The sequence below is a fragment of the Chiloscyllium plagiosum genome, chromosome 18 (assembly GCF_004010195.1).
Source record: "Chiloscyllium plagiosum isolate BGI_BamShark_2017 chromosome 18, ASM401019v2, whole genome shotgun sequence".
In the NCBI taxonomy this organism is placed as follows: Eukaryota; Metazoa; Chordata; class Chondrichthyes; order Orectolobiformes; family Hemiscylliidae; genus Chiloscyllium; species Chiloscyllium plagiosum.
This window is the reverse complement of record NC_057727.1, coordinates 28,083,573-28,098,098: the sequence shown is the minus strand read 5'-3', so window position 1 is coordinate 28,098,098 and position 14,526 is coordinate 28,083,573. Positions and strand designations below refer to the sequence as shown.

Here is a 14,526-nt window from a genome sequence, read left to right as displayed (position 1 = left end):
TCCACCTATCGCATTTCCAAAGCCCCTCCCCCAAGTCCCTCCTCCCTACCTTTTATCTTAGCCTGCTGGACACACTTTCCTCAATCCTGAAGAAGGGCTTATGCCCGAAACGTCGATTCTCCTGTTCCTTGGATGCTGCCTGACCTGCGCTTTTCCAGCAACACATTTTCAGTTCTGATCTCCAGCATCTGCAGTCCTCACTTTCTCCTTGATGTTTTCATGCAGGCTACATTGTATGTTTCCTATGAATCATTGCAAGGTCTTGAACTCTTTTTGAAAAGCAGTTATAATTTAAGGGGTGGTAAACAGAGCAATTTGTAATACATAAGCGCCTTATTTGTCAGAAATCTACATGGGAAAAATGAAGCACAATGCGATGTTGAGAAAAATCTGCATTTGGTTAAGATAAAGCTACAACTTATTTCACTGGCATATGCAGGAATTGCAAGCATAAACCTGTGAGACTGTAGTAAAAATGTAAATATGTATCTCTTCCCAGAGGCTGATGAGTTTTGGACAAGCAAAGATAATCCATTATTTCTGTAAAGCATGCCTGTCAGCCACACGCTTCATTTCTCCCATGTAGATTTCTGACAAATAAGGTGCTTATATCTTATACTGTATAACTGATTAATATCAGGCAATCTGATCATTTGCTACTTAAATTGATTTTAGTTGCTTGCTGCCTTAGTTATTAATCACAAATCAGTATGCCTTTAAACCTTCAATTCCCTTTAGTGCATTATGATGGTGGATCAGAATTCCAAAGTATTTAGAGACATTCTTAGTCCTTATTTCCACATGGTGATTCTGAAAAGGGTACTGGTGCAATTCAGTAAAGGTCACAGTGTTGACTTGTCTGCTCCTTACGATCAATTCAGGGACTGATCTAGATCGCTTTCGCTTTTTTAACCTTTTGAGCTCCACTCTTCAGATCTAGATGTATGTGCATCACGATACTAATTCTTCTCACGAATAGAGAGAATTTATCAATGTTAAATCATGGAAGCCTGATTAAACTGGCTCATTTTAAAGCACAAGATAGCTAGAGTCTGAGAGAGTGGTATCCAAGAGGGAAGGGATTCTTTTAAAATAACCTTGTTGCAATCAATCGAGTAGGTGGATGAATAAAGAAAGGAAGCCGGTTCATCCCTTCTTGGGAGCTTAATGGGTTTGGGTATGGTGTCTCGAATTACAAAGAATTGGGACCTTCACTTGGGAACTTGTCATAATGTTATCCATTTCATTGTCCTTATGTTCTACCTGAAAACCATTAGTCACTGCTTTTAAAATTTCAGGTTTTCTGGCTTTTTGGAAAAAAAGTATCCTAAGTGCCTTGTTTTTTTTTAAATCTGTGTGAGGGGCAGATCATTTAAATTCTCAAAAGTGTCTTCCTCTCATTTTAACAGAAATGTACTGGCAACAAAGTTAGACTTTTCTATACTCTGGTAATGAGAATTCAAGAAAGACTTTTGCAGATTTTTTTCTTTAAACTTGGTTTTGAAGTGACAATTTACACACTCTACTTTTGTCTTATCTGCATAAATTGTGGCAGGAGGCTCCAATTTGTTATGGCCAGACCCTGGTCAGAGGTTCCTGATGGGACACCCCAAACTGTTAAATTCCCAGGTGAGGAGTGATGAACTTGCTCCCTTTGTTTAATCAACACTCAGTTAGTTACAACAAGATTAATTTCAGAAGAAATCAAAACAGAAATTGCTGGAGGCACGTCTGGCAGTACAGCTCTGAGGAAGAGGACTCAGCGTTAATTCTGCTTTTTCTCTACAGATGCTGCCAGACTTGACTTTCTCCAGCAATTTCTGTTTTTGTTTCAGATCTTCAGTCTGAACACTTGGAGGTTAGAGGGATTGCTAAAAACTGCCCAGCGATGTGCAGGGTAGGTGGGTTAGCCATCGTAAAAACCCAATGTGCGGACAGGGTTGGAGAAGTGCGGTTCTGGAGCGGTGCTCTTCAGATGGTCAGTACAATCTCGATGGCTCAAATGGCCTCTTCCTGCATGGTAGGCATTCCATGATTCTAAATTATGCGGGTCAGTTTCTGAATTATTTATGAAGAACAGAAAAATCGATGTTGCAACTTTCACTGATTTGCACTGATCGTGTTGATGTTGGCAGTTGAACAACTTTTGAGATTCTTGATTTTAGAGGCTGAGACAAGTTCTTGACTTGGTTTTTGAAAGTGGTTTGCAGCACGGCAGTGGGAAAGCCTCCCTTTTGTTGCTGTCCTGTACAAGGATAATTGGGGAATAGTTCTTTAACTGTGAACTTCATACCATACGAAGGCTCAAATCCAAGAACACATGAAAGCATTCAGTCCCACTAATCCATGCTGTAGAGTTGAAACTGGCTTTTAACCAACTTTTGTGTTTTGTTCAAAGAGAAAAATACAAATTGTATCTGCAGTTTGAGACATGATCTATAGGGGTGGCTTGCTGGTGTGCAAGGAGTTGTCCGCATTTCATTATCATTGTTAAAAATTGCATAACACCAGGTTATAGTCTAACAGGTTTACTTGGAAGTAAAGCTTTCAGAGCACTTTTCCTTCATCGGGTAACTAGTGGGGCAGGATCATAAGACACAGAATTTATAGCAAAAGATCATACAACTGAAAAGATATATTGAATAAACCTAGATTGCTATTAAGTCTTTAATCATTTAGAATGGGTTGCAGGTTTTGATTCATTAATATGTATATCCCAGAACTTCTTTCAAGTCACATTCCCAGAGATAATTTAAGGTTTTATGAAAAAAAAGTGGCATCTTATTTCTATTTAATTATCATATTCAAGAGATCACAGTCCAGTCCATTTGAAGTTTCTTTGATTCCTTCAGGTATTATATCACATTGGTCCAATGCAGAAATCTTTTTATAAACTGTAATTTTTGTTTCTAGTAGTCCTTTCTTAAAACAATTCATTTTTGATTTAAAGGCTAAAACTATAAATACGTACATCGCAGTTCTGATCCGTTATCACAATACACCAATGCAAGGTGAAATGAGATCTGTTCTCATTTCTGTAAAGAAACGTGTGCATTCCTCTCGTCTTGGTCAGTTGGTATTTTGGTTCTAAGCAAAGACCTGGACAGGGCATCTACGATCATATTCAATTTCTTGACAATGTGGGTGATTTTTAAAAGGTACAACTGAAAGAAAAGCTCCAATGAAATAATCTGACATTCTAGATCTTAACTTTTGTGGAAAGGTTTAACGGTCATTGTAGCTTGTGGACTCTGAACCCATCGGGTGTATGAGTGAGAGCCAGTGATAAAGTGAGTGTTCCCTTCTGTGCTATGGAGCGCTGGTTCAGAAAATACCAGATTGACCTCTCTCTTTTGGATTCATACAGCCCATACTGTGACAGCAGTTGAATCAGTGACAACTTTAAATGTTTCTTTAAAATTTGGAGCTGCAAGCACTTGTTCACTTGGTGAAATGGCATTCAGCTTTTCCAAAACACAATGGCACATACCTGACTGTAATAGTGTATGCTTTTGCTTTTAAGTTAGATCATCTTGTTTTCATATTTGACCACCTCAACTCCTGAAGTACAGCCTCATGAAAAGAAATCACATCTGATTTTCTTTTAAAACAAAATGTATGTATAAAGTCTTGGTGAAATGAAATCTGCTATTAATTCAACGTACCTTAATTTGAATTAATATTTTATATTTGTTAAGCAACAGGGGCCTTTGCATTAATTATATAAGTTGCTCAGTTTGAATTATTGGATTTTTTTTATAGGCAAAAAAGTTATTTTAATTAACAGCTCCAGTAGACAATAGCTGTGTTCAACTTTTTTGGGTTTTCGTTCTTGCTTTAACATACCTAACTCAGATGAAAGGTCAAAAATCCACAAGGATTATACACTCCAGGTTAATTTAATGTTGTTTGGTCATATAGGCTGTTGACTAATTAAAAAATCAAAAAAGAATGCAATTTTTCTTTCTTCAGACATTTTTTCCTCAAGGGATTAAACGTGTTGTGATGTGAGATCTACACGCTCGTGGGGAGCAGAAACTGTTTTTATTGAATAAAGCTTATAGATAATGGAATTCAAAACTCAGTTCATAATTTATATTATCTTAATATTCTTCATGACCTTTACAGAGGATTGAAATTTTTGTCTAACCGTTCAAGCCCTTATTAATGTTCATTGTGCACGATTACAAAGATATGTTGCATACATTTGGCTTCTACTTATGCATGTATGGCTCTAGACATCCTGACTAAAGTTTCAATTGTTTTAACTTTGTTTTGAAGTTGAGACCTCTTTCTGCATGACTGAAGATATCTTTTGAATTTAGGAAGGGAATCTCATATGAAAGGAATCATGTCTGACTAATTTAATAGAATTTAACTAGAAGGTCTCAAATGGAATGGATAGAGGGCAACCAGTAATTGTATTTAGACTTCTAGAAGGTATTCAGTATGGATGTGAGAACATAACCTCAGAATTAAAGAGCACCAATTTATGACTGAGATGAGAAGCAATTTCTTCTCTCAAAGGGTCGATAGCCTTTGGAACTCCTTGCTGTGAGTCCTTGGGCATATTTAGGGCTGAAATAAATAGATTTGTATCAGTCAGGGAATTGAGGGTTAAGGGGAAAGGGCAGGAAGGCGGATGTGACGAGTGTATCGGATCAATGTGATCTTATTGAGTGGCAGAGCAGGCTCTCTGGCCTGAATAGCATGCTCCTGTTCCTATTTCTAATGGTCTTAGGTGGCTGGGGTTTTAGGAACATTGTACTATGAATTGCAAAGTACAGGAAGAACTAGAATTTCAGATTAGAACAAATGATTGAGTTATGTGCTCTATATTCTGAAAGAGCTCACCACTGCCCAGAATGTTCTCTGGTGGTTGGCCACTATTGCTTATTTGCACCATTTCTAGTTTCTGTTTGAAGAGAGCTGAAGGATCTGCTCCACCTTGCAATGTAAGAACTTGAGTGTTTTCGATGTCTATCTACTAACTGAATTGAAAGATGATAAATCCACTGGACCAGCTTAGCCGTGTCCAAGTATATTGAAGGAGATGGCTAGAGGATGAACAGCTGGCTGTTTTCATGATTGTTTTTCAAGCTTAGCAGTTCCTGCAAACTGGAATGGAGTAATGTAACCATCATTGAAGAAGGGAGGAAGGAGAACAACAGACCTGTTAGTTTGAGGTGGTGGATAGGCAAAATGTTAGAATCTATTATAAATGATGCGAGACCAGGACATTTAAATATGAATGGTAAAATTGGGCAGATTCAACATGGATTTATGAAGAGAAGATTATGTTTGTCAAATCTTTTGTTATTTATAGAGAATGTTCTTAAAGAAGTAGTAATTAGTGGATTAGATTTTGAGAAGTCTTTTGATCAAGTTAGTACATTAAATTAAGGTGCATTGGATTGGTCATATAATCTAATGTAGATTACAAATTGGTGAATGGTCAGAAAGCAGAGAGTAGGAAGAAATGGATCATTCACAGGATGGTGTACTGTTACCTATAAAGTACCTCAGTGCTGCATTTGCAACTGTTTAAAATCTGTAAATCATTTGGAGATGGGGGAACCAGTAGCAATCTAAATTTGCTAATAACACCAAATTTTGGTGGTGAAGGAAGAGAAAATTTGAGAGGACTAGGACAGACAAACTGTGTGAGCTAAAACATGATAGATGGAATGGACGATGAATAAATGTTAACTTATCACTTTGGCAGAAAATTCAGAAAGGCATAATATTTCTTAAGTTATGAGGAAAGTATGGAAGTTTGGTGGTACCTGGATATCCTTGTCCATGACTCACTAAAATTGAGCCTGAAAGTCCAACGAGCAATTAAGACTGCAAATATGATGTTTGTCTTCATTGCAAAGTGATTTAAGTATAAGTGAGTCTTAAGCTAGAGGAGACATTCTTGAGATAAAGGAAAAGGGAGGCCTTTTAAGACTAACATGAGAAACGTCTTCACTTAAAGGTTGTGAATCTTTGGAGTTTACTCAAGTGGAATTATGGAAGCTAAAACATTGAGCATGTCCAAGATAGAAATTGGTAGATTCCTGGAGATGAATCACATCAAGGGATATGAAGATGATGCAGGAAAGTGGCATTGAGGGAGATGATTGCTTATGATCTAATTGAGTGCTGTGACAGGTTTGACGAGTTAAATGGCCTGCTCACGTCCTTATGTTCCTAACTGAAGAATATCTAAAGCTGTCCAAACAGCTGATTGAAGAATCATAATGTACAGATATGTTGTTTGTAATTCTTAAATCTTTTATAATACAAGCAAAATAGTGCAGTGTTAGAGATCTGTACGAAAAACAAAGTGCTGGAAAAAAGTATCTGGTCTAGCAACATTTGTGAAGGGAGAGAAAGTTAATGTTTCAAATCCAGTGACGACTCTTTGGAAATGGAAATAAGGTGAGAAGATAATGGGTTTAATCATATTGAAAGGGGAGGGTTGGGGGTTGAGGGGTGTGGTGAGGGCTAGGCCAGGTGATTGGTTAGTTTAAGGGAATTTGGAAACCAAAGACATCTTAGAGGAGAAGGTAAATTAGAATGGTATTGTTATCATGAAGATGGGGGCATTGATCTATTATTGGTGCTAATAACAGAATATAAACAATCTCTAGGGTGTAGGTTTGCTCGCTGAGCTGTAGGTTTGATATCCAGACGTTTCATTACCTGGCTAGGTAACATCATCAGTGACGACCTCCAAGTGAAGTGAAGCTGTTGTCTCCTGTTTTCTATTTATATCTTTCTCCTGGATAGGGTTCCTGGGGTTTGTGGTGATGTCATTTCCTGTTGTTTTCTGAGGGGTTGATAGATGGCATCTAGATCTATGTGTTTGCTTATGGCTTTGTGGTTGGAGTGCCAGGCCTCTAGGAATTCTTTGGCATGTCTTTGCTCAGCCTGTCCCATGATAGATGTGTTGCCCCAGTCGAAATGCTTTTTTTCATCTGTGTGTAGGGCTACAAGGGAGAGAGGGTCGTGTCTCTTTGTGGCTAGCTGGTGTTCGTGTATCCTGGTGGCTAACTTTCTTCCTGTTTGTCCTACGTAGTGTTTGTGGCAGTCCTTGCATGGAATTTTGTAGATGACATTGGTTTTGTCCATGGGTTGTACTGGGTCTTTTAAGTTTATTAGTTTTTGTTTGAGACTGTTGGTGGGTTTGTGTGCTACTAGAATTCCGAGGGGTCTTAGTAATCTGGCTGTCATTTCTGAAACTTCTTTGATATATGGTAAGATGGTTAGGGTTTCTGACTGTGTTTGGTCTGCTTGTCGTGGTTTGTTCTTGAGGAATCTGCGCACTTTATTTTTGAGTATCCATTCTTCTTGAACACGTTGTATAGGTGGTTCTCCTCTGTTTTCTGAAGTTCGTCTGTGCTGCAGTGTGAGGTGGCTCATTGGAATAGTGTTCTGATACAGCTTCGTTTGTGTGTGTTGGGATGGTTGCTGGTGTAGTTAAGTATTTTGTCAGTGTTTGTCGGTTTTCTGTATACGCAGGTTTGTAGTTCTCCGTTGTCCTTTCTTTCGACTGTGACGTCCAGGAATGCGAGTTTGTCTCTGACTGAAGATAAAGCAAACAAATGCTGGGGACAAGAAAAATCTCCACATGCTATTTTCCATGGCAAATTATAGCATGCATCTGGCCTCCTGTTCGACTACTTATACGTCCCATGCCCCAAAGCTTAATAGTAGGCAGTCTGAGGTTTCCTGTTCTCAATCATGGCTGAGAATCCCAAAAGATTGACACAACCTCTGCAGTATCCAATTTAAAACTAGTTTTGTTTTTCTATTTATTTTAATCTCTACTGACAAAGATTTGATGTGGGGTTGTATCATTAAGGAAGTTCTACTGCTGGGGCTCCGACAGAAGCTGTATTTAATTTTCTGAGCTGCTGCTGCTGCAGCCTTACGCCAGTCTCTTCCTTTGCTGTCAGCTACTTCATAAAAAAAGTTAAGAGTACTATACCTTGAATACAGAAAAGCTGCTTTTCTGGGGCTTATATTGTTTCTGCAAACTGCACACTGTTGTACACTTTTAGTCCCTTTTCTGTTTTTATGTTTGCTTGAAGCAGGAAGCTACGTTTACCACATTGTTGCTCAGGAGATTGAGTGCATTGTTTGATTCTGTGCTTCAGATCTTTCATTTTCCAGAAGTGAGAACAGTTGCATGTTCCTTAAAATTTGTAATACAATGTTAGACTACTTTCAGATCACCTTTCCTGTTTAATCTGCAAATTGTCACCCTTTTATATGAATTATATCTCATATACAAGCAACAGTCCTCTAATTTGTTCTCCCTCTTAAAAAAGCTATTTTTAATCAAACTCTCAGGCCAAGATACTTTTTCCAAAAAATTTAGATGAACTTTACTTTTAACACATACTCTTGTTGCTGTGACAAGTGCTATGTGTATTTTTGAGCAAAGGTTTCATGGGTTTCTGAGAATGATACAACCAGCTACTATTTTCAGCCTCCTTTCACACTCGTACTCATTTGTCCCCTGCCCCTTGTTGTAGATTCATTACTCAGGGCCGCTTATATATTTATATCACCAGGAGCCTTGTGTCTCACGCTCGACACACATTTTAGGTTTGCCTGTGTGTTTGACCTGTCCTCGGTTAGCACTCTAGTTAGTCCAAACATTCCACATGAGAAAGTTGCAGCAGCAACTTCCAGATGATTCTAATTACATTAAAAATAGTGTTTTTGATTTGTTACGAGACAGTCATCTCACAAGTTTTAGTTGATAGTCAATTGCAAACAGTACAAAATTACATTAGCTTGATGTGATCTAAATACTCGCTGAGTGTGAAGTACAGACTTTGCAAACTATGTGAAAGTATTTGAGCAGTTTAAAATGGCTCTGAATTTTCTGTATGGGTTCAGACAATTTCTGAGATCACTGTGTTTGCATATCTCCAACATTCAGTCTGTGATGTTTGTACCAGTGCAAAATGATTGCTATCTGACCTTCTGCACCAAGCTGGGTTACTCAGATTCTTATCTTTGTTATGTGCCTTAAAATGTATAATGTGTTTGTGATGAAGGTATTCAGTCTTTGAACTATATGTAAAGCAGATTGATTTATATGAAGCCTGTAAAGTGCCAACTTGATTGGGAAAACAATCAGTCTGTTTTTTTTGGAAGAAAGGAAAAGTGCAAATGATGACAACACAAAAGCTGAAATTCTGGAAGGGTCGGTCAGCATGAAATAAAACTGGCCATCAGGTTAGTGGGATGTGTGTTCCATCAGATGTTAGACAAAGGACATGCAGTTGATAAATCTAAATTTTGTGTTAATCTGAATTGTTTACTTTACCTGCTGTGTTTCACTGTCTAAATTTTCTGATGGCCAGATAATCATTTCTGAAGTGTAGGTGTCAGAGTTTCATGTAGGAAACCTGTGGAGTCCCATCATAGCAGATTCCGAAGAAATTGTCTGGGAAGTTGCAGTTTCACTGGGCAATTCATCTGTGCCTGGAGCTCTCTTTGAAGATATCCAATTAAGTCAAAGATTTTGGAGGGTTCTGCTGCAGTTAGTCATTACTCAGGAAAAGTTAGATTAAAAAGTATCCGGTCTAACTCCTGAGTAACTGCACATCAAACCCCCTACTCACTTCTCCTCAATCTCAATGACACCATCTTCCCAGATATCCCCTGACTCCCAAAACCCTGACCCAGCGCACCCCTTATTCCTCCCCCCATCATTGAAATCCAACACCCACTAACCCACTTCTAGACCTGACATTGTGCTATCCCAATTCTCCATTGTCTTTCCACTTTAGATCTGACTCCTCCACTGTCACCACTAGACCTGAATTTCCTAACTGATGTTGAGCCATTCCTCAGATTTTGTTGTGTCCTAAATATTTTGGAGTCTACTAAACTACACTGCTGAAGCAGAAGCAGGTCATCTTTATCTCTGAAAGAAAACTGCATATGCCTTTAATCTTAAGGTTGATTCAGTCATTCTGATTTTTGGTTTCTGTCCGTATCCTGATGTCATTGACCAACGTCATGAATCTTTTTAACCTCTCTTCTATCTTTTGTTTCTTAAAACATTGAGCCAATCGCCTTAAGGGCTTTTAAAAGCCCCATTTAAGTGCATGAAAACCACCTCCCAGGCAACTATCCGGGCTCGGTATATCTGTCTCTCCTTCCCAACTCTCAATATGGAGCTACGTATCAAACATAAAGTTAGACATCATTCTGTCCACTTTTTAGAACCCAACTTTCCAAACTCTAACACTATATCATAAGTCCTTGTCACATGAAATTAAAATAAATCAGATTCTTCATTAGATTTTCACACTTGTTTCTATAACAATTATATTTTATCATTGCCACTGGACTTCCTGCAGGTGCAAACACAGGTAAACAGCAGCTGTACAAATGTACCAAGTTAACTATGTGTGAACTGTCAACATGGAGATGAGCAGTAGGAGTTCTTTGAAGAATTTGAACTGTTAGCATGAATGTTTAGCTGTGTATATTTGCATATGAGAGAGTGCTAGGTTTTGGGAAGAGGCCTGATTCTGCTACGTTTCCACTATTGTTCTGCTTGGTTTGACAATCCTGAAGATTAAGAGTACATTTGAGGGAATTGCAAAATCATTGAAGAGGGCATGAAAAGAGTAGATCAGGAGAAATTGTTCCTATTAGCAGAAGGATAAGAACTAAAGGAGGCCAATTCAAAATGATTGTCCCTTTGCCACTGACAGCAGAAGGGAACACTTTGTACGCACTAAGTGGTTAGGATCTTGAATGCAGTGTCTGAGAGTGTGGGCAGACGGATTAACTTGAAGTTTGGAAAAGGGAATCAGATAAATTATAGAGTCATAAAGTGTAAAGTATAGAAACAGTTCACCAACTCGTCCGTTCTGACTCAGTTTCACAAACTAAAACTAGTCCCACTTGCCTGCATTTGGCCATATCCCTCTAAACCCTTCCTGTTCATGTACCTGTCCAAATATCTTTTAAATGTTCTAACTGTACCTGCATCTACCACTTTCTGGCAGTTCATTCAACATATGAACTACGCTCTGTGTGAAAAAGGTGCTCCTCAGGTCCCTTTTAAATCTTTCTCCTCATCTTAAAAATATGCTCCCTTGTTTTAAACCTTTGTTACTCACCATATGATTTTATAAACATCTTTAAGGTTACCCCTTGACCTCCTATGCTCCATTGAAAAATAAAATCTAGCCTCTCTTTATAACTCAAGCCCTCCAAACTCAACAACATCCTGGGAAATCCTTTCTGAATCCTTTCCAATTTAATAATATCATTCCTATAGCAGGGTGACCAGAACCGTACACAATACTCCAAACATAGCCTCACCAACATTCTGTACAACCTCAACATGTCTCAACTTCTGTACTCAATAGTCTGGGCAATGAAGGAAGCATGCTAAACTCCTAACTCCTTCTAAAACACCCTGTCTATCTGTGACCGAACTTTCAAAGAACCATGTACCTGAACCCATAGATCTGTCTGTTTGATTACTCAGGGCTCTACCATTAACTGTATAAGTCCTGCCTTTGTTTGTTTTATCAAAATGCAATACCTTGCATTTATCCAAATTAAACTCCATGTGCCAATCCTCAACCCATTAGCCCAGTTGATCAAGATCCCTTTGTAATTTTAGATAACCTTCACTGTCAACAATTTTTGAACAGAGAAGATTTGCATGCCTTTTGGAAAACAATGAGGGAGTGGACTAGGTGAGTTGCTTTATGAGAGGACAGCTTGGACATTGCTCTGCCAAATAGCTTCTTTCTGTGCTATATAACACTTCTTTGATTCTGAGGATGATTCTTGTTCATGCTGCTTTGATAGGATTATATCACTGCAGTTAGGAACATAGGAAATAGAAGCAGCAGTGGGCCATTGGCCATTCATTGGATCATGGCTGATCTTGTACCTTAATCGCATTTTCGTACTTAATCCTAATATCCCATGATGTCTTTATTGTCTTGAAAGAGATTGCTCTGACTTGATTATACATGATGACTCAGCTTTGACAACCGTCTGGGGTAAAGAATTCCAAAGATTTAGCAGCGGCTCAGTGAAGACATTCCTCCACGTCCCAGTCTCTCCCCTTCATTCTGAGTCTCCCCTATTTCTAGACATTCTTCCACATCTCTGGCATTGTCACCCTACCTATATGTTGTTGATCCATGTAAGAATTGCGTATGTTTAACATTCTGGTTAACTCCAAAGAATAAGACACAGTCTGTCAATCTCACTTCATAGGATAATTACACTATCCCAGGAATCAGTCTGATGAACTTTCATTGCAATATTTCAATGCAAAGTATATCCTTCATTGGGTAAGGAGACTAGCATTGTATACAATATTCCTGGTGTAGTCTCCAAGATTCTATAGGCTTGCAACACGACTTCTTAATCCCTTGATTCCTAAAATCCTAATGCCTTATTTGTCCCAAAAGTAAAGTACATCTGCATCATTCAGATTTGTTTATATTCTGTTGACTGAAGTAGGGACCACACTGCAAAAGCAAAGTAGTCAGGATGCTGAAAAGCTGAAGCAAAAGTAGAAAATACTAGAAGCACTGTGCAGGTCTGTGGAGAGAGAAACAGTCAATGTTACAAGTAAGTCATATGCTGATTTCCCATTTGATTGAAGTCAAGCAAATGTGTTCAATAAATTATTGGATTTTAACAGAATAGATGTAATTTTCAGCCAGTAGTTGCTTTCCCACAAAAACTTTTGCTCCCTTGTCGATCCGATGCACATGAATTATGTACATTACAATGTGGAATCGGCTACTAGGAGTTTCAAGCCCATATGTGCAGATCTGCAAGAAGGCAGTTCACTGCCACCTCCTTCAGTGTAATTATGAATAAATAATAGATACCTGACTTAAGCCAGCATGCTGACATCACATGAACAAATTAAAACAGATGACAATATTACCTGGTCAATCGCATTAGATAAACGTGGCAGAATTGAATATACATTTATTTTTAAAAATGCAAACGTAGTCAAATTGAAGTTTGAAAATCTTCCAGTCTGGAGTGACGATACCAACTGATTGTGATAAAATACTTTCATCCTCAGGAAGCTTTGGGCTGTGGATGTTGCCACCCTGAAGGAGAAAATGCACATAGGTCAAGGGTTCAGGTTGGATAGTAAAAGAGGGCATCAACTATATGATGATCTACACTTTCTTCTTTATAAATAATCTGTTCAAGTCATAAACTGTTCACAGTTGCTATGTTCTTCAACATCGTAATATGGGAGATTTTTAAAAAATGGCAAATACCATCTTGAGTTACCGACATGAGTTAAAAGCCGAGCCTTGCAGCAAGATAGCCTGCTGGCAAACAATGCAGGGCATTACATTTATTCTAATTTCCACTGCAGCCAATATTAGCTTGAGAAGAGATTTTTAGCTTTAATTGCATTTACTCAATATTTTGAACATGTTAAGTTGCACTGGTGCTATTAAAGTAGAATGCTAAAATAGTGTGGCTAGTTCTTAGTAAAATAATTTTTAAAAATACTTTTGGTACAAACAAATAATTTTGTTGCATTGTCGCTAATTAGTACATAACTTCTCTGTTCCAGGTTTCTCAAATACTCAACTGCATGTCAGAAGCAATTCTGAGTCAAGTTCATCTTTAGAGTTCAGTGGCCACCTTCAGCAGCTCAGTTCTGTACCATGCATTCAGCAAACAGGAAGAAAGCTAACCAACAAATCATCAGTCAGGAAAGTCACTGCCCAAAAACCTCAAGGTAATTTCCGAGCTTGAAACAATGAAAATGTGTAAAGTGGGAAAATAACTTTCAATATTGTGGTGAACAAACTGCCGTACTAAATCATGTGACTTTGATTTTCCTGTTTCCTTCACAGGATTATGCATATAAAAATTCCAGTGATTGGAATCAAAGAAAGTATCAAATAAGCGTTGAAAATAAATCTTAAAATCTGTTTGAGTTCAGAAATAAAACTAAAGCTGCGGATGTATACATAATTGTTTAGGGTTAAATGCAGATGGGGATAAGTCAATGCATCATTTTAAAAAATATCAAATCATCAACATTATGGATACAACAAAGTTTTTTTTTGAATAAATTTTGTTGATTAATAATATGTTCAGTGTGAATTTCCTGCCCATTTTTTCATCAAAATGTTGCGTTAGTAGCATATGCTCCCTTATCCTTTTAACAAGAGTAGCTCCAAAATAGAGAGATCACGGTACCTTTGTTCAACTGTAAACACACACTTCCAAAAGGGTGGGTGCCCAGGTGTTAACCAATGTCTTGTGTGCATTGGTTTCACCAGAACTTTAGTTTCTATTTGCAAATAGACTTTTGCCTGTTCCAATTCTGCACGTGTCAAGATTCATGTCATTTATGTAATTTTTTAATTCAGTCTCTTCACCAATTACACTTTGTTAAAGGCGCACACACACTCATGCTCTCGTTCACTCACCTAGTTACTCCCACCCTCCCCCTCTCTTCCCCCCCCTCCTCTCTCCCCCCTTCCT

The 14,526-nt window shown here is 38.2% G+C and overlaps 1 protein-coding gene across 5 annotated transcripts in view; it reads left to right on the top strand.

The window, feature by feature from the left end:
- Positions 1–14,526, top strand: part of LOC122558995 (FYVE, RhoGEF and PH domain-containing protein 3-like) — a 222,232-nt gene that overhangs the window by 104,176 nt on the left and 103,530 nt on the right. For 4 of the 5 annotated variants that reach the window (XM_043708044.1, XM_043708039.1, XM_043708043.1 and 1 more), the window contains exon 2: positions 13,604–13,771. In XM_043708044.1, the coding sequence (XP_043563979.1) occupies positions 13,604–13,771 (168 nt within the window). Of the gene's footprint in view, positions 1–1,911; positions 2,021–13,603; positions 13,772–14,526 lie in introns of those variants that run through there. The other variant, XM_043708041.1, reaches the window with a different exon arrangement.